This window comes from Kogia breviceps, chromosome 13 (genome assembly GCF_026419965.1).
Source record: "Kogia breviceps isolate mKogBre1 chromosome 13, mKogBre1 haplotype 1, whole genome shotgun sequence".
NCBI classification, from domain to species: domain Eukaryota; kingdom Metazoa; phylum Chordata; class Mammalia; order Artiodactyla; family Physeteridae; genus Kogia; species Kogia breviceps.
In genome coordinates this window covers 80,308,727-80,327,553 of record NC_081322.1, presented here as the reverse complement: position 1 = coordinate 80,327,553, position 18,827 = coordinate 80,308,727, and the positions used below count along the sequence as shown (strand labels likewise).

Sequence of the window (18,827 nt, the reverse complement as noted above, 5' to 3'; positions counted from 1 at the left end):
AATGTTTACCTGTGGACTTATTAAGAATGAATATTAGCGAGCATTAGGTTTCTTGACCTTAACTCACTGAGTATCGACCTTCGAGAGGCCTCGCACTGTCCCGAGCGCTGGGACCGTGGCGGTGAGCAGAACAAAGTCCCCTGACTCCCGCACGTCTCCGAGGAAGACAGACAGAAGATGGACGTGCGGGCTGTGGCAGCAGGTGAAAGACGAAGGGTTTGGATTGGGGGTGCTTAAGTTTTATAAAAGGTGGTCTGGGACCCAGCGTGTTTGGGTTTCTTAAAAGGAAATAAAATTGCCGCCACATTCTCATGTCACCCTATGTACTGGGTGTCTGGTTTAGAGCTTACAAAGCTACTGCTGATAATTTACGAAGTGATGACTTGCTGCTCTATTCTGAAAGCATACATCCTTGCAGAGGAGCGCATCGTGTTTTCCTGAATAAACCCAAGGCTAGCAGAGTTCTCACCTAATTTGGCTGAGACAGGAACGCGGTTCTTGAGGGGTACCAGGCGATCTTTACATGTTTTCTCCAGAGGTAATTCACACTTTATGTGACGCCTGAAGTTCTCCCTCAGAATGGATCGAATCACCTTGACAATGTTGGTTTTGCTTTCGTTGTCACTGGTGGGGAGAGAGAAAACATTTTGTAGCGTCTGCTGTCTCGTCCTGCTTCCATTCCACGTCTCCTGGTCCTCCCGTGGCACGTGACTGCTCTCAGGACACACTGACAGCAAGTCACCCAGCCTCTGTGCCTCGGTCTCTCGTCATTTACAAAAGGAGTGAGAACTGCTCGTTTCTGAACTTCCTTCAAGCACTAAGATTTGGATGTATATTTAATCAACGTATATTATTCTCCTCTCCAAACTGGCTGCCAGTTTGGAGAGGGTTGGGTGTGATCCTGAAGTCATTAAAATTTAGGAGGACACTAAAAATGAACCCACTTTTAAGAACATAATTCTGTCTTACGCCCATTGGCTTTAATTTTTGGAAGTCAGTCATACCTGCAGCACAACTGAAAGATGGTTTCTGGCCGTCCTTCTATTTCTGACTTTGTGTGGATCAGCTCCCATAAGGAATTGCTTTCCGTCCCTGTGTAAAAAGAAACAAGGGGCCGCAGCTTTGCCAAAGATGCCGTGGTAAAGGACACTTGCGAAGCTTAAAAAACCACAATTTAGTAACTTTTTAAAGAGCTAAATATTCTCCATTCTGACTCTCATCATTTTCTTCTGTGGCTCCTTCTATGTATGACTTTCACAAATAGTTACAAGAAGTTAAGTACGTTTTAGTTACTTTGTAACACTTCCTGCTGAGATTTCCCATCCATCTCGGTGCTTTCACCCTACCCTGGATTCCATCTCTCTGGGAAGGAGGTTAAATGGATCCCATTTTTCAACCCCATTCCTTAGAAGGAACAGTAGGATGTGCTCAGGCCCTTGAGGTGAAGGAGGCCAGCCCCAAACTCAGTCATGGTCCAGGAAACACGAGCACTTCCAACAAAAACTGAACAGGGACCCAGAACGTCACTGCGGACCTCAGCCTGTTGGTCCTCTGCTTAACCGGAGGTACTGTCACCAGAACAGGGTTATTCTAAAAGGACCTCTGAACATTTTCCACAGTGGAATTTTTTCTTTTTTTTATATCACCTGTAATAAAGCTTAATCTGAAGAAATTATCTGGTGAATCAAAATTTGTAAAAATTTAAATTTGTGGACCTTTGTTTCTTTAACAAATTTTAGAGATAGATATTTCCCTAAATTTATTAAAATAATTAGAAATATTAGCTATTAGGATATTAGAAAAACATTGAAAACCATCGACAGTGAAAATAAGGAAACAATAAAGAGAGGTATTTGGCAAAGAAAAGCCATCCGCTGGCATTTACTTTCTCCAAAATCTGTAAAGAAACATCACAACAATCGCTCTTGTCCTCATTTTCCTTGCCTACAAAATAAAATGCCAAAAATTATCCCCAGGTCCTTTCCTACTTTTTTATTCCACAGCTTAAAAATCCCCTTAAAATGTTCTTTCTGGCCCTTGTATGACACACAACAATCACCTGCTGTATTCCCCAGTCGGACTTGAAGCGCGGATATGGGGATCAACCAGCGAAACTTAAACGGATCCAGGTCAGCAGAGTTGTGTGCCGGCCGGGAGTTCGAAGGCTGCAACGTGAAAGGCCACCAAGAACAGTGTTAAAGCAAGCTCGCTCCCGCGGGCACGTGCGCGCACGACAGAAGCTTCACGGGAGCTCACCGCGGTGCAGACCTGCCGCCGTGTGGGGCTCAGGGTGCAAAAGGGAATCAGGTCGGGTGTGCTCCCAGCTCTCAGGGAGCTCCCAGACTGGGGACAGGGAGGGAAGAGTCATGTTTTGGGAAGCAGAAAGTTCTAGATCTTTAAGCAAAAATGACAAGCAAGCCTTCCATGACCCCATGTATGTTACCTCTAAAAACAAAAAACCCAAAATTACACAGACTCAGGTGTATGGAGAAAACGTGGACCGTTTTCAGGGATAGAAAAGCTGGTTCTCCCTGTAGGGCCCAGCATGGGTATTTGTCTACATCTTCTTTTAAAACAGACGTCTTTGGTGGGGAGGATAAGAAACACCTTGAGTATCTGATTTAGTTAGTTACCTGCGGAATAAGTCACATCACTGAGTGAGGCCTTGATCCTTAGCAGGCTTCCCAGTTCAACAATAGGAAGATACAGGCATGAAAAGATAGCTTTAATTAAAATTAACTTATGTCTTACCAATTTCTTTTTCAGTTTGCAGTTTTCTTTATAAACCAATATGACGGCTCTCTTAAAAACTAAAGAAAGGAAAAGAGAAAGAAAAGTCTTTGATTATTTAATACAAACTCTCCCAAGGTTGAACTGTAGCTGAATATTTTAATAGAACAAAGCTCTACAAGATCCCACGATGCTGACATGAATGAACAAGTGGTACTTGCTTCTGTTCATATCTGAATTATGCACAGGCACCCGCTAATTTAAGAGCCGTTATCTGAAGGAGATCCTGGCATTTTGTTTTCTGAATTCCTGTTTTCTTTTATTGAAAGCTGAGGACATGGTGTTCGTCTCAGTGAGAATACGCGGTCTATACCCACCCTCCCAGCTGTCGGGGAGCATTAAGACATTTTGAAGTGCAGCAAACTACTAAGATAGCAGGTTTCAAAATAGCCTCGGGGAGATCTGTTCCTGTAACACGTGGTGAGATCCGCTAAGCCGAGCAGCAGAAGGGAGGAGATCATGAGTATGTAGGGCAGGAGTTCTAAAGAGTTGGAAGCTGTCCATGTTAAGTCAAAGCCATTAGAGCAACGATTCTAAGTCCTTCTGGAAATCAGGAGTTAGCTGGGTTTAGCAGGTTCTTCACTCTTGACAGCCTCTTTTAAGTTTACATCCTTTTGAACGGAGTACTAACCGAATACTGTGAGCTCGAGGTCCTTTCTGGCTTTTCCTAGAGACAGAAATGGATTCAACCAGGACACTGTAGAGTGCATCAGAAGTTCCCCCATTGAAAGTTCTGTGACCTAAATGGCAAAAACAGGAGATCAGGAAGACGTGGAAACCCTGGGGGGAGGCTGTCTCCTACGAGAGAGGGATCACACATAGATGGTCATCGCTAAAACACGAGTACGTTCACTTTGATTTTTATGGTTCCTGTAAACATGGGGCCTTAAGTAGTGGCGTTTTGGAAAACAGGAGCTAAGCATCAAACTGTTTGAAAAATAACATAAACGTGAAGGCGTTTTGCTCCAATGCACACGTTGTTTGTGGGTGAGACACGCCTCCTGCCCTGTGGGATGGCATTCCTTCCACCCCAGTGTCAAGGTTCATCCCAAATGCCTTTGTTAACAGTCCATCCAAGACCTAGCACACTCACCACCTCTAATCCCAAAAGCACACTAGGCCTGCTAATAAAAGAGGTACCAACGTTGAAACTGATTGTAATAAAAAAAAAAAAAAAAACTATAAACTCCAGCTGTTTTCTGTTCTTGCCTTTTTCTACATAAATTACATTGCTTCTTATATGTAGGCTTTTTAAAGCTCAGAATTCTAAACTTCGTAATCCAGCCAGAGAAGAAAAATAGAGAAATTATCAAGTTCCACTGAAACTACTTTTATAAGTAAGGAGGTAGCACCGATATCTGAGGTTAGAAAAGAAAAAAACCACAAAGGAAAAGCTCTTCTCTCCACAGGCACATGCTGACTACCACTGCCTTTTTCCATCCCACCCCCACCAGCCCCAGCCCTCCATTTATGTTCTAGCCTCTGGGATCTGTCTTAACCTCACACTCCACAGGAAAGGAGGAAGAGGTACAGATACGAGGCTCAGTGATATTTCTTCTTTTTTTAATACGATATTAACAGGACATAAGGTTATATATTTAAACCAATGTAATCAATTTTATGTTACATCTGTACCTAAGTTGTGAGGCTTGTTATAAGCATCAAGATCAAAAAGAAAATTTTAGGCATTTTCTCCTGCAGGAAGTCCCTAACGGCATGACCTGGTCTGGAGGTGACCTCCAGAGCCAGCGGTCACAGGCATTCAGCCTCTCGGGATCCGCAAGTCCTACAGACCTCCTCCTCTGTTCCACTCTGCTCTGCTACCAGCTGGTCAAACACCGTCCCGTAATCCTCATATATCTTCTGCATCTCGTTGATGTGGCTTGCTACTTTTTCCATTGCCTTTAGCGCTTCTGCAAAATATGCAATCATATTTATTTTATAATTTTGGTTCGTTTGAAATCCCACCCAACAGCAATAATGGAAAAGCTCAAGATTCGAGCCAGAATCCGAGACCAGTTCTTACTAAGAGCAGCATCATTCAAGTATGATGCAAATAGCCTATGGTAATCTAGTTGTAATAAGGAAGAACAGCAGTTATCTTCCACCTCAAATTCTCTTTGAAATGAGGCAGAGTACAAGTAAAAAGTATCACTAATAATAACAGCTATTTATTGAGCACTTTCTATTTGGCATGTTCTATTAGGCGATCTATATGAAGCATCTCATTTAATCCCTACAATAACTCGATGACTGTAGGACCTGTTATCAATCCCATTTTACAGATGCGAAAACTCAGGTGCAGAGGGGTTCCGTTTTTTGCCAGACTTCCAAAAACAGACGTAAGGAGTGGAGCCAGAATTAAAATCCGAGGCTGACTGGCCACAGGATACCTGCTTTTAGACCTTGCCTCTCCTCCTGGACCACGTACTGGAATAGTGATCAATGACGATATTCTTAACAGGAACTTGCAAGAGCCTCTGTAAATGCCCAGTTGCCAGAGCAATTGTTTGCATTTATGCGTGGCCATGTGAGGTTTCATCAAAGGCAAAAAGAAAATTTCAAGTCACCTCCAAATTCACTATTTTTCATACTTTGTTCTTCTGATTTGGTATTTTAATTCAGTCTGGAGGGACGTTGGGAAGGCAGTTTTTTAACAGACCCCTTTTAAAGATCATCTTAATGCAAAGTGAACTATTCACACAATATTTGAATGCTCATCATAATTGTATCATTTATGTATAAGCTTTAACTTTCATACAAAAAAATTACCCTCATTACTTATGATGCTTGTCACAGAAAAACAGCTAGTTTCATTTACACTCTTCTTGGTGTTTGCTATTCAGTAATACTAATACTTATTAATAAGTTTGTTTCCCTCTCCACGTGCTTTATTACAGGTACCGTAACTGGACCTCCTAGCTTTGACATGTGGAGAACACATCACTTTCTCTGCAATCCAAGCAGCAGCTCCTTAACGGATACTCCATCTACTATCAAAGTGAGGGGCTTTGTGTATCTGACAAATTTGTATCTTAGGCCAATCATTTCTGAGGTTACAAAAGAAGACACCTCCGCGTCAGCCGTGAAGCTTCACGGGCCCTCGGGTGTTGGTTTCAGAGCCGTCCACAAGGTGGAGCCTCACACAACATATTTGATCAGCCGCACCTGGGCAGCAAACAACACAAAACTTCACAAAGTTGTAGGAAAACAGGCCGGGGTTTTGGTCCTGGCGGCACTGTTTGTTTGTTAATCACGTGACCGGAAGTAATGTATTTCAACTCAATGAGCTGAAATTATCTTCTTGGAAAAGTGCAAATGGAAACATCCTTCCAGAGGCTATTCCAAGTGAGAATTTTTGCCAAAATATTTTGCCCACCTACAGGGATGGCCGGACTACCTAGCTACGTTCACCTACTAAAATGATACCTAAGGTTAACTATCACAGTGCCGGCAAATGTTCCAGAATGTGAAACCACGCAGGGGAGGAGGGGAGCTCGAGGGCCTGGGGGTGGCAGCGGCCACATCACGGCCTGGGCCCCCTCGCTTCTCACCTGTCAGGTGATAGTGCTCTTCGCTCTCGTGGTCTGTCAGGGACACGAGCTCCTTGAGCAGCAGTGGGTACTTGAGCACCCTCTGAACGGGCTTGATGAGGTAAGACTCCAGCGTGGAGGAGTGCTGCTTGGTGGGGTTCCGGGCGTCCAGGAAAGCCTTGAAGGCTTTATCAGTTTTAGCTACAAGCAGATGCATTAAAAGACCCTTAGAAGAGCACAGGAGGATGAATTAAATTCTACTTCATTTACGTTTTAATGGAATTACAGACGATCCACCTCTACAGTCCTCTTAATGACATCCTTCAAGAAAAACCCAGATGGCACCCATGGGTCAACTGCCCGGCTGTCGAGGTGGATTCGGCTCCGCCGCTCTGTGATGAATCCCATGAGAGCTTAAGGGAGCTTACTAGGCTGCCAGAAGAGTCCCAGCCACACACCAAAGAGGAACAGCGAGTCAAAATGCAGGAGTGTCTGACTTTAAAGGCACATTCGCATGCATACCCACGAGAGAGACTGGTATAGGTGCCGAAAAAGTGAGTTTCAAACAACTCGTAAAGCCACAAAACGGTGTATCCAAACCCTATGCCATACCCCCCCGCAAAGACTCATAGAGCAAAACAAACCAGTATTTTTTTTTCACCGACCTAGCACAAATTGTTTCTTATTCTATACACTTGAGGGCTACCTGTAAAGCAAGCTTTTTTTTCCTTTAAAAATAAGTTGATAAGCACTGCAGCCTCCATCTCTACAGTTCCAAGCAATCTAAACCTTCCACCAGATTCAGACCCCTCTGGGCAGTGAAAACCACCTCTCTGTTCCGTGTCACGAAGGTACACCCATGAACCCAAGTGCTTTCAGTTTTGAGGGTGCCAGTGGACACCCCAGCTGTTGCTTTGGATTCCACCTGCTGGCACTGGTTGGCCAGCTGTTGGAATGCAGTCAATTTGGATGAAAACCAATCTTTATTTGGCGTTTTGTACAAAGGTAAACTACAACTTGTAGGAGACGCAGTACTTTTTTTTTTTTTTTCGCAGTACCATTTTGAACGTGGCTACTAGATAAAGTGGATGATGAGACAACCCTTCATCTGTGTGGCAGAGAAGGAACTGAGCAAACCATTGGCTTGCTTTTAATTTACTACACTGTCGATAGGAAGGTGTTCGTGGGAGGACACTAGTTCTTTCTGGTTTAAAGAACTAGAGAAGACAGATTGGGCTCTGTCTTGTTGACCTGAAGCGCTCCAAGACTTCCCTTGTTCAACTTGAGCCTGTTCTAGGATTTAAACCAAATGGCAGAACTGCATCAGTGGACCTGGCTAAACACTATCGGTGTGTGGATGAACCCTCCACTCGCCTCCACGAGAGTACAGAGAGGCCATTCCCCAGTTCTGACAAAGAAACGCGGAGGAGCAAACTCCGGGTTCTTTATGGCAATGCCATTAAGGAGCATTTGATGACAGATAGAAAGGGCTTGGAGTGTAGCTTGGCTCCTACTTCCCTGTTGACACAGCTAAAACAGTTCCAATACAGAATCCCCTCAAACGCTCGCCGTCCTCATGCAAGACAGCCCTGATTCACTGGGCAAATCGTAACGGGAGTGAACTACACGAGGCCAACCTTAACTCTGAAGAAGGCGTTCAAGGCCTGGGGAAGTCACTTTTGATCCTAGGAATTCATACCAGTGTAAGCTTCAGTAGGTTCAGATCCTATTTCCAGGTACACGTGAGAAAATGCAGGTAGCCTGGTGACCTTCCCTGGAGCCAGTCCAGGCGACCTTAAATAGGATTACGTATATTTTCATAAGATGCCTTCCACGGTAGGACCCACGCGGAACGGGAGCAACCCCGGGGACCTGCATTTGTTTGATGTTCTCCGTGCGGATTGAGTTACCGCTGCCGTGACCTGAGCTTAAAGGCCTCCTCTCATCTCTGCCCCAGAAATGAGAATTCCAAAGAATGGGACAGAGAAATATCTTCTGAAAGAGACAAATCCGAGAATTCTAATCTCATACCTAAAGAGGTGTGTGATGACTGAGAAGCCTTTGGTAATAACAAAACCTCAGTTGAGCATTGCTAGTTTAGGGTGTGGTAAAAGAAATGTTCACCTGTTGAGGTCTGGGGAAGTCATTCCGGCTTATACACGAGTTAACTTGAATTTAATGTAACTAAAACAGCCTGTTGGTGGCCTATCAAACATACACTGTACATCTGCTTTAATTATTAAAGAAAAGGGTGCATTGACCAGAAGTCAAGAATGTCCACGTTAAAAATTAAAGACGAAGTGCCTCCCCCCTTCCTGGGATGCCAGGGCTGGTCCTCCTTCCGTGATAAGACTTCCTTCCCAGGTGCCAAGGCCACACTGACTGGCTGTGTACGTGCTGGTCTGGTTTTCCTGAAATCTTGGAAGGAACGTATCCCTGACTCGTTTGATGTTCTTTGTTCCGACAAGACGTGAAACTGTGCTGGGAACCCTGCTTCTCTGGAGCAGATCCTCTGAGTCATCCGAGAAGCTGTCTTCTGGGCTACACTCCTCAGTCTGGCTCACAGAAAACTCTCTTCTCCTCCTATTACAGACTGTTTACTGATTATTTTTGTCAACAGGTCGTTACAGGAATAGCTTAAACGCTGGGTTGATGACAACAGTGACGGTGACCGCAGCACAAAAACCCCCTCCAACACTCCGACCCCTGGACAGGGTCCCTGCTGCCATCAAAGCTCTGAATGCACTTCCCAGGATGGGCTGAGTGGCCGGCCCGTCACTGAAAGCCCCGGCAGGTCAGCGCGGCGGCCACCTGCCCCCAAGCGGACCCACTGCAAGTCGGCAGCAAAGCTCAGGCGTCGATCTCGCTGGCTCCACAGAGGAACGTCTGCTGTTGACGTGAGGGGAAGAGCAATGCAGGTTGGTCACCCAGGTCCACTCGGACTTCAAAACAATAAAAATGTTCACTTAAAGTCAATAAAAGAAGATGAGAACAGTGTGGAGAGACGAAAGGTACTTCCGTGACAGAATATGGCCTGTGATGAGCACCCATTTCACCAGAGAGGCTTTGATTTTAGTTAACACACTTCTTGCGAGTTTAGTGGTTGCTGTTTGGTGGTGGTTGTTTGCAGTGGATCCTCGGGCTTAAGAAGAAGGTTAACAGGAAGGAAAGAAGGGACTTCCCTGGTGGCGCAGTGGTGAAGAATCCGCCTGCTGCCGATGCAGGGGACACGGGTTCGAGCCCTGGTCCGGGAAGATCCCACGTGCCGCGGAGCAACTGAGCCCGCGCTCTAGAGCCCGCGCTCCACAACAAGAGAAGCCCCCGCTCGCCGCAACTGGACAGCCCGCACGCAGACCCAACGCAGCCAAAAATAAAAATAAATTAATTATTAATTTTAAAAAGAAAGAAAGAAAGAAAATGGCAGACATTGCTTTCTACCCCCTCCAGCGGCTTATATGGTTGGTTAAAAGTTTTCAGAGCAAGGCATTTGGTGAAAAAAGAATCCAGATGCAATTTAACAGCAAAGTGACACATAGCAAAGCAACAGCTCTGCTGTTCGGTACGCACATTCACTGTCACCAGTACACTGAAATAAACTGAAGACTTAACGTTTGTCAATTTCAAGGCCAACAGTGGAGCATAATCCATTAAAATTACACTTCTCCCTACCTGAATACAAATTTACTCTTTTTAGAAAAAAAAAAAATCATTTATTTATTTGGCTGTGCTGGGTCTGTAGTTGCAGCACACAGGAACTTCGTTGCCGCGTGTGGGATTTTATTAACAACTACAATTTCAAAAGTATAGCTATAAAATGTATGAGCAACTTACCCCTCTCTAGAACCTTCTGTACTTTAATATGATTAGCACAGAATCCGCTATACAGTTTAAAGTGGTCCGCATAATAAAGGAAAGAGCCTCCAAGGGAAAACAGTAGTTTCTAGAAGGAAAGAGGAAAAGTTACATCAGGCGTGGTTTAATCGATGTCTGTCTATGGCTCTGGCAAGGTGTCTGACCGCTTTGCCGTCTCCACGGCACTTGTCTTTCGGACGCCAGAGCACTCACGCCTCCGGGAAGGCACTGACTGAAAGCAGCCCAGGGTGGCCCCATTTGCCCAGTAGATGGCGACCAGCCCGGGCGTCCCTCTAGCAGAGCTTCAGTTTGGCTGAAAAGCTTCTGGCAGCAGAGCCTACTGACCCAGTGCACAGTCAAGGCCAAGAAAGAAAGTTCTATAAAAAAATACCTCTGACAGGGTGGGATATAAATAATCTGCGAGGCTAATTAATAAAGCCGACTCTGCATTACTTGGGACACATGATGCCTGCTACGTACTTCCTTGGTCCCTTTCTACTGCCTTCCGCTTGTCCTTCCCTGGAGGGACCTCTTGCCCGTCACCGATGGCCACACTGGAGGCAGGGCTCCATAGAAGAGGAGGCTCTCTCAGAACCAGTGAAAACCTAGGCTTTCCGCCCAGTGTCACGTGACCACAGAGATGCAGAATCGGATGCAGTAGGTGCTCTTGCCTCAGAAGCAATCGCCTTACAGATCCTTCTGTAGAGCTGAGTAAGGAGCATGCATGTCAACAGCAGGCAGACTCCATAAAAGCTGTGCTGCCCAGACGTCTGAGTCGCAGAGCATTTACTCTAGGGAGAAATGGAGCCTTCTTTTACCACCTGCCAGAGGGAAGCCATGCAACGAGAGCGCTACACTTATCTTTTCAATAGTCAATGGACAATACTTTCTCTTCAAAGGGAGAATTGTGCACTGTTCCCACCTATGTTTGCTTTAAACCTAAGTCTAAAATACTTACTCTAAACTGCGAGGGGGTTTCAAGTATGTTAAAGTCAGATGATGCTGAAATCCCATCCTCCAGAGTCTCCAGAAATACCTTTTGAAATTCAAGCATCTCTGGCAAACTTCCAAAAAGTGACTCCATCTACATGAAGATCAGAATTTGAAAAGAGGGTATTAGCGACGAAGACCTAGCTACCACTCTAAGTCCCAGATTCACAAATGAATCACAAGTCATTCACCAAGAAGACAGAAGTGAAGGCTTTGAAGAAGACGGCATATTCAGTAGGGGATATAGCTCATACACAGAGACTTTTACTGCCCCGGTCCCTGTAATACTAAAATAATTTGAAGTGGATGTCAAGTTTTCAGAATTCAAACTGGGGGGGAAATGGAAAGAACTAATTGCTGTGATTTAACATTAAAAAGTCATGTATTAAAGAGTAATTTGGGGGACACCTGCTACTGGAAAAGGGGCATGGTCATTTATAACTCTTGCCACCGTGTGTCACGGGATGGAGGCCACATAGATGGCTTTGAAGGAGGCCGCGCTTGGGTCTCTCTGAAGATCCTGAAGTCTCAAATGTTCTTTGCGGATCAGTAGATAAAATCTAGGTCTGCTAAAAGGCAAGCGGAGACCAACGTATGGGTCAACAGACTAAGGGAAGGTATTTACCTCATCTTGGGTAAGAAAGGTCTCGCTCTGAAGTGGCTCCAAGTATAAGTCAAAGAGGCAGCTCAGATCCTGAAAAGACAGAAGAGAGTCTTTAACCCTTAAGCCTCCAAAATACCCAAGCATTTCCAGCAGCCCGGGCTGCAGCCCAGACTCGCATTAGGAGCAATGAAGATTATGTCTGGTTGAAACGCTTGGCCCTGAAAGTGGTGGTTCCTGCTCAGAGAGGTTAATTCAGAGAGGTTAACAACACAATACGACCACAGCATCTGGATTCCACGTTTTTCTTTATAGCTCGATCACCTACTCTGCGTATGTGGATATCTTATTGGCAGAACCAGGATCTTCCTTTCGGCTGCTGCAGCAGGAACACTCACATCCCTTCAGAGAAGTGAGTTCTAGCCAGGTACCTCTGTGGTCAGGTGTGGCCACGTCCGCTGGCCGACCTGGCTTCCTTCTCTGCCTCAAAGAGCAAGGCGACAGCTCCAGCATGGACAGCTGAGCTGACACGGACAGGACAAGATCTGGAGAGCTCTTCAGCTTCGGGGCTGACGCGTGAGCAGAATTTCAAACTCCCGTGCTCAAATGCAAGAAAACATTTCTGAAGGTGAGCAGTCATAATGTTTACAGTCTAGGCCATCTTTGAATCGCCAGTAAACTGGGCTCCAACAGTACAGAATAGCGGGAGTTGACTGTATTTACAAAACTCTTTAGATAAAGGTTTCTTTAAAATAATTTGAAGCCAAGATCAGGATATAATTTAGTGATAGAAAAGATTTCTTTTTCTTGTTTCATTTATTCCGAAGAATTCTGAATCCCAAACTATGAGAAGTAGGTGACTACGTCTGCCTCATTTTACAGTGGAGAAATCCAGCTCTGGAGAGCTTGGTAAAGCCAGAAGCCTCCAGAGCCTTGTGGTGTAGGTCCCGAGAGCAAGTGGACAGGCCCGTGACACCGAGTGCTTCACAATCAAATCCGCCCTGGCCTTCCCGACCTCCCCAGACCCCACGGCGGCGGCTGCAGAGCAGGGAGAGGTGAGAAGTCACGGAATCTCATCTCAGGAAACACATGAATGCTGAAAACGCCAAGTCATGTGCAGAGGTCCAGGTTACGGAACAAGTAAAAGTCCATGTTGAAAGTCAGCAACAAAAGGAAATTAAAAAATGAAAAAGGGGTGTGTGTGTGTGTGGTGTGTGTGTGTGTGGTGTGTGTGGGAGGGTTGTGTGTGTGGTGTGTGTGTGTGTGGTATGTGGGGGTGTGTGTGTGGTGTGTGTGTGTGGTGTGGGGGGGATGTGTGTGGTGTGTGTGTGTGTGGTGTGGTGTGTGTGTGTGTGTGTGTGGTGTGGGGGGATGTGTGTGGTGTGTGTGTGTGGTGTGTGTGTGTGTGGTGTGGGGGGGATGTGTGTGGTGTGTGTGTGTGTGGTGTGTGTGGTGTGTGGTGTGTGTGTGTGTGTGTGGTGTGTGTGTGTGTGGTGTGTGTGTGGTGTGTGTGTGTGGTGTGTGTGTGTGTGGTGTGTGTGTGGTGTGTGTGTGTGGTGTGTGTGTGTGTGGTGTGTGTGTGGTGTGTGTGGGTTTGTGGTGTGTGTGTGGTGTGTGTGTGTGGTGTGTGTGTGTGTGGTGTGTGTGTGTGGTGTGTGTGTGTGTGGGGTGTGTGGTGTGTGTGGTGTGTGTGTGTGGGGGGTGTGTGGTGTGTGTGGTGTGTGTGGTGTGTGTGTGGTGTGTGTGTGTGGTGTGTGTGGTGTGTGTGTGGTGTGTGTGTGGTGTGTGTGTGGTGTGTGTGTGTGGTGTGTGTGTGTGTGGTGTGTGTGTGGTGTGTGTGGGTGTGTGGTGTGTGTGTGTGGTGTGTGTGTGGTGTGTGGTGTGTGTGTGTGTGGTGTGTGTGTGGGGGGTGTGGGGGGTGTGTGGTGTGTGTGGTGTGTGTGTGGTGTGTGTGTGTGGTGTGTGTGGTGTGTGTGTGGTGTGTGTGGGTGTGTGATGTGTGTGTGTGGTGTGGGTGTGGTGTGTGTGGGTGTGTGATGTGTGTGTGTGGTGTGTGTGTGGTGTGTGTGTGTGGGTGTGGTGTGGTGTGTGATGTGTGTGTGTGTGTGTGTGTGTGAATCACCATAGGCACCAGGCGCTGGCTATTTTGTCAGAGGCAGAGGTGGGCTGTGGTCACTCTCTATACCGGTCACTGCCACCCAGGAGCAGTGACACACCAAGGGAGGCCTCGCTGAGCCGCGGAGCCAGAGCCGCAACACGGAGGCCCCAAGGAGACAAAGGGCACTCTCGCGGAGAGAAGGAGAGCCATCCTTTGTATGCACTTCGCCCAGAGCATCCATCTCAGTCCTAGACCAGCGTCACGATGCAGGGACCCTCCCGTTCAAAGTGGTCTAACAGTAAGATACAACGAGAGCAGTGACAAAAATAACAAGGGACTTGGATTCCGCTCCCAGCCACGCCCTCGACCCTGCTGCCGCCGCAGCACACAGAGCTGCTGGGCAAGGTCACTGTCGGAAGCCCTGGATGTTCACTTCATCTCCCCACATTCGATGCAGGAAAAGACACCCTGGGAACTGAAATGAATCTGCCGTCTCTGCAGTTTTCCTTTCTCCCCTACGGGGCCAAGAGAAGAGGCTATAGGTAATCCTCCCGGGCTGCCTGTGAATGAGGCTTACGGCAAAGTTCAGATAAAATGACAGTGATGTTAACAAAAGGGGAAGCTCAGATAAGTCTTGTGGAGAAGGAAGGTGAGAGCCGTGTGTGTGTGCGCGTGTCAAGGCTTAATTCGCGGACACAGTGTGTTAGAGCTAGAACAAGAGCACCCCTGTCTCAGACCCCAGATGAGGGGCTTGGAGGGAGCCGCCCAAGGCCACTGCCACAGGTGAAGGCAAGGCCAGGCCTGGACTCTCAGCTCCGACACCGCTGCCAGCAACTGGCCGATGACTTTAAAACCATTCCAAACCGTCAGCAAATACTTAAAGCAAAAGAACTCCGTCTTCCCAGGCACCTGCTTTTTTTTGTAAAGTGTTTCTCAAACTACTAAGTGAAGCCTCTGAGATGAATAAATGAACTCCCCGGGTAGTGAAAGGTTCGGCCGCTGCTCCGGGTGATGGCTGGGGACGCCTGCGACATGCCCGGCACCTCCACCGCGGGGGCTCCTGTCCTGCGCGGTGACCGCCTGCCCTCCGGAGCCCGTTCCGGCAGCTGCTTGCAGACAAGCTGTTCCCTGGTTCCTCAACACCTAAAGTGATCTCCGTTCCCCCTTTCCCTAAACCGGTACGGGCTCCCTTCCCACAGATTGCAAATGACAAACCAGAACATCTGTTTCCATAGTGAAAGCTACCTTGGTTAACAAAACGACCGGGGAATCTAATTTTTGCAAAGGCCTCTCAGCTTGTCTGTCCTCTCGCCCTCCCCTTCAGCAAGCAACTCGCCACTTCAAGGAGCAGGCGTCTGCCTTGTGAGCAGCAGGGTCCCCCGGCAGATACCTGGAGACCCCTGCCAACATACATACAGCTTAGCTGTCACGGGAGGGGAGCAGGAAATCGTGACAGCGCCTTCTGTTACCTTCACATAGGACTTCTCTGTGTCCATGAGCTCCTGGATGACTTTTCGGAGGCGATCTGCATCCGAGAGGTGGCGAGCCGGCGGCCTCGGAGGCGGCTCCTGACTCTCCCTCGGTCCTTCCATGCCGTCGGTCTGGGTGTCGCTGTAACTCCTACAGAGCGCGGCGATCTGCTCAGCACTCTGGGAGGGAACAAGAGGCACAGGACGTTGTCCGTCATCATCAACAGGCCACCAGAGACACAGGGGCGCTCTCTTCGCCCAGCGCCCTCTCGGGAGTCTCACGGGGCATTTATCTAGGGCATCCGGCTTCATTCATCTCAAACGACGCTGGCTACCATTCAAGGTTCGGGTCGGGAAGATATGAACTCACACTTGTTCAGTACTTACCCATGATGCTCTTTCGCTTTCACAGTAGCTGTTGGACAGATGCTTCTTTAGTGCTGAGACTAGAGAACAAGGCACAGAGCTAACCCTCTGCAATACAGTTGCGGTTGCTCTAAAATCAAGGTCATGGCTCTGTGACAGCACAATGAGAGACAGACTCATCTGGTCCACTCTGTCCCCTCGATGGCTGGCCTAACAGAGTTCAGTTCCCACACTAAACGGCCCTGAGAGACTCGGGACCGGGGCAGCAGGGCAGCAGTTTTAGGATGGCCTGGCCACAAGGGGCGTAGATCGGCCCCCAAGTCCAGCCCCGGAGCTCTGCAGCCTCAGGCCAAGTTGCAGCGTTAGGAGTGAGAGTTTGAGCTGCGCCATCAGCTGGGAAGGGTAGCAGAGGGCAGGATGCGTAGGAAAGATAAGGTCCCCACGCTGAAGGGGTGCCGAGCCCAGTGGAGGGCACAGAAGGGAAGCAGATGACACAGGAAGCCTGTGAGGCTCCGCGGGAACCTCCACGGAGGAGGGAGACTTGAGCAGGTTCTTAGCAGGAAGCAGACACGTGTCAGTCCCAGGACGTGGGGGAAGGGAGGCTTCTCATTCCAGGTCGTGGGAACAGAGTCACACAGGTTAGAGGACAAGCAGCAGCGGGGAATGTCTGCGGGGACGAGCAGCCTTCTGTGCAAGTTCCTGCTTAGATTTAAGCACGGCATGAAAAGCCTTCTCCAGGAGGACCCATCTGTACACTCCTGCCTCAGGCTGATGGTTTAAGATCTCAAATGTGTCTCCTCCTCTGTGCCTCTACCCGCCTGGAGCATTATCAGATTACACTCAAAGTATCCTTTTTATTTCTCTTTCTCTCCATTCCTCCCACACACAGGGTTCCATCCCATCTCACCCCCCATCAGCCTGTGAGCCAGTCAAGGGCAGGGTCCTGCCTTTGTCATCGCCTCCCGGTGCTCAGGGCTGAGTCCGCCTCCGTTGCACTGACGTGATTATTGAATAACAGAGCAGCTTGGTCCCAAGACGAATGACCAATATCCACCCATCTTTGGCAACTTTCTGTCCCTCAACTAAAACTCTCCTTTCTTCAGCTAGATGTCTCCACGCCCGAGCTCCATCACGCTGTCTCGGGTAGAAAGCTGCACCAGTCAGAAGCACCTCTTCATTCTCACTGAATTCATTTTCTTTGCTTGGATATTTCAAAACACTAACAACTCACACAGCACATGGCTCAACCTCAGTGGCCGGCCTGTTACAAAAGCTGTCACCTGACACACTGAAGTGCCTCCGAGTAAAAGTAGGACACCTGCCCTCCCTTCTGCTCTCCTACCCTGTTCTACGCCCCACCCGCCTTTCCTCAACACAGTGTCTTCATACGATGGAAACAGACAACACTGACACTTAGCAGTGATCTTCTGGCTAGACTTTCGATTCAATCTGGTGGCAACCAATGGAGGACCTGCTCTGTCTCCAAAGAAACAGAAACCGGCGCCTGCACAAGGAGATAAGACTTGCCAAGAAACACCAATGCACAGCCTACGGCAGACTGGAAACCAACACGAGTCTGTGTAGAACAAACGAGAAATGTGACACACGTTCGACGAATGGGAGCGTCGTGTTGGAACAGGCTGTCTGGAAGGCTTCAGTGAAGAGTGGATTGTAACTGGTCCTGGAAGGAGCGTGTGTCAAGGGAGAACCACAGAATGAGCCAAAGGCGGCGGGGGGAGGGTGACGGTGGTGGTGGAAGGAGAAGCCCAGTAACATAAAGAGCCCAACTCAAGGCGGGGGGACGAGAGCGGGGCCCCCGCAGATGTCTACGATGAGAACTCCCAGACTGCTGGCCTACTTCATACAATCGCTTCTCCTGTATTTTGACATTAATCTTGGTGCAAAAGTCAAATCAACCATGTAACAGATACTGAACTTCCAACTAGACACACAGACACATCTGAAGTAATTTACTTCTAAAACAGTTAAAGCATGTGTAGGCACTAATGAGCCTCCTTAAGTACACATATTATCCCCTTGTTTTTATCCTTAACTATAACACTAGCATATTGCTGGTAATGCCTATCAGAAGATGTTCATTCAGAGTAAAGTTTCAAAGAACAAGAAAACAGACGTGGGGCTTCCCTGGTGGCGCAGTGGTTGAGAGTCCGCCTGCCAATGCACGGGCCACAGGTTCGCGCCCCGGTCCGGGAGGATCCCACATGCCGCGGAGGAGCAACTAAGCCCGTGCACCACAACTACTGAGCCTGCGCTCTAGAGCCCGTGCCCTGCAATGAGAGAAGCCACTGCAGTGAGAAGCCCGCAATGAAGAGTAGCCCCCGCTCGCCGCAACTAGAGAAAGCCCGCGCGCAGCAACGAAGACCCAATGCAGCCAAAAATAATTAAAAAAAAAAAAAAGACGTGTATCTTAAAGCACCAATTAGAATGCAACTTGACCTATCAAAATGTCTCCTAACATGTTTGAAACAACCAAATCTCATGATTCATTACAGAAGAAACTCCAAACCATTCGGTCATGCCCTAGAAGCCTGATGACACAGCAAAAGCCAAACAGAGCGGTGCAGCCAAAAGGTGGCTTCCCTCCTCTTCTAGGACATGAGCCTCATGATGACGCATGAGGGAATATAACCAAACCAGCCCCAATTCTCTCCTCCTCCTCCTGCTCCCCACTAGACTTCAACCCAGGTCACACGTTTGCTGTCTGGGAGGAGCTATTAAAAACACCCATGGCTGGACCAACTGAATCAGAATCTTTGGGGCTCCACGCATGCCGCTGTGTTGACTCACACGAGAACTACTGGTCTACCCATCAGTAGAGCGAGCATTCTGCTTGCAGTTTCTGGGAAGATCATGCTGTCCCCAGGGTCTGTACCACAGGACAGCCACGTAAAAGGTGTGTGGACTGAGCTCACAAGATAAGAGGAAATAGACAGAATCACACCTGTGCGCCTGGTGTTCTGGGTTTGGCTCCACTAACAGTCAAACAGCCCAAGATAATAATACTGAGACTCTCAAACTTATTTGAAATCTCTATACTGGTATTTGCACCACAAGCTCAGACAATGCTATTTTGCAATCCTGAAAAGCAACAGTTTCCAGGGCTGTAG

General features: G+C 47.8%; 1 protein-coding gene across 21 annotated transcripts in view; it reads right to left on the bottom strand.

Annotated features, from left to right (window-relative positions):
* Positions 1 to 18,827, bottom strand: part of TIAM2 (TIAM Rac1 associated GEF 2) — a 262,812-nt gene that overhangs the window by 2,297 nt on the left and 241,688 nt on the right. For 20 of the 21 annotated variants that reach the window (XM_067011043.1, XM_067011041.1, XM_067011042.1 and 17 more), the window contains 11 exons: positions 15,334 to 15,513; positions 11,791 to 11,859; positions 11,134 to 11,259; positions 10,155 to 10,263; positions 6,345 to 6,524; positions 4,585 to 4,703; positions 3,422 to 3,530; positions 2,752 to 2,810; positions 2,060 to 2,165; positions 1,005 to 1,092; positions 470 to 624 (listed from right to left, as the gene is read on the bottom strand). In XM_067011043.1, coding sequence (XP_066867144.1) covers positions 470 to 624; positions 1,005 to 1,092; positions 2,060 to 2,165; positions 2,752 to 2,810; positions 3,422 to 3,530; positions 4,585 to 4,703; positions 6,345 to 6,524; positions 10,155 to 10,263; positions 11,134 to 11,259; positions 11,791 to 11,859; positions 15,334 to 15,513 — 1,300 coding nt within the window. Of the gene's footprint in view, positions 1 to 469; positions 625 to 1,004; positions 1,093 to 2,059; positions 2,166 to 2,751; positions 2,811 to 3,421; positions 3,531 to 4,584; positions 4,704 to 6,344; positions 6,525 to 10,154; positions 10,264 to 11,133; positions 11,260 to 11,790; positions 11,860 to 15,333; positions 15,514 to 15,720; positions 16,539 to 18,827 lie in introns of those variants that run through there. The other variant, XM_067011055.1, reaches the window with a different exon arrangement.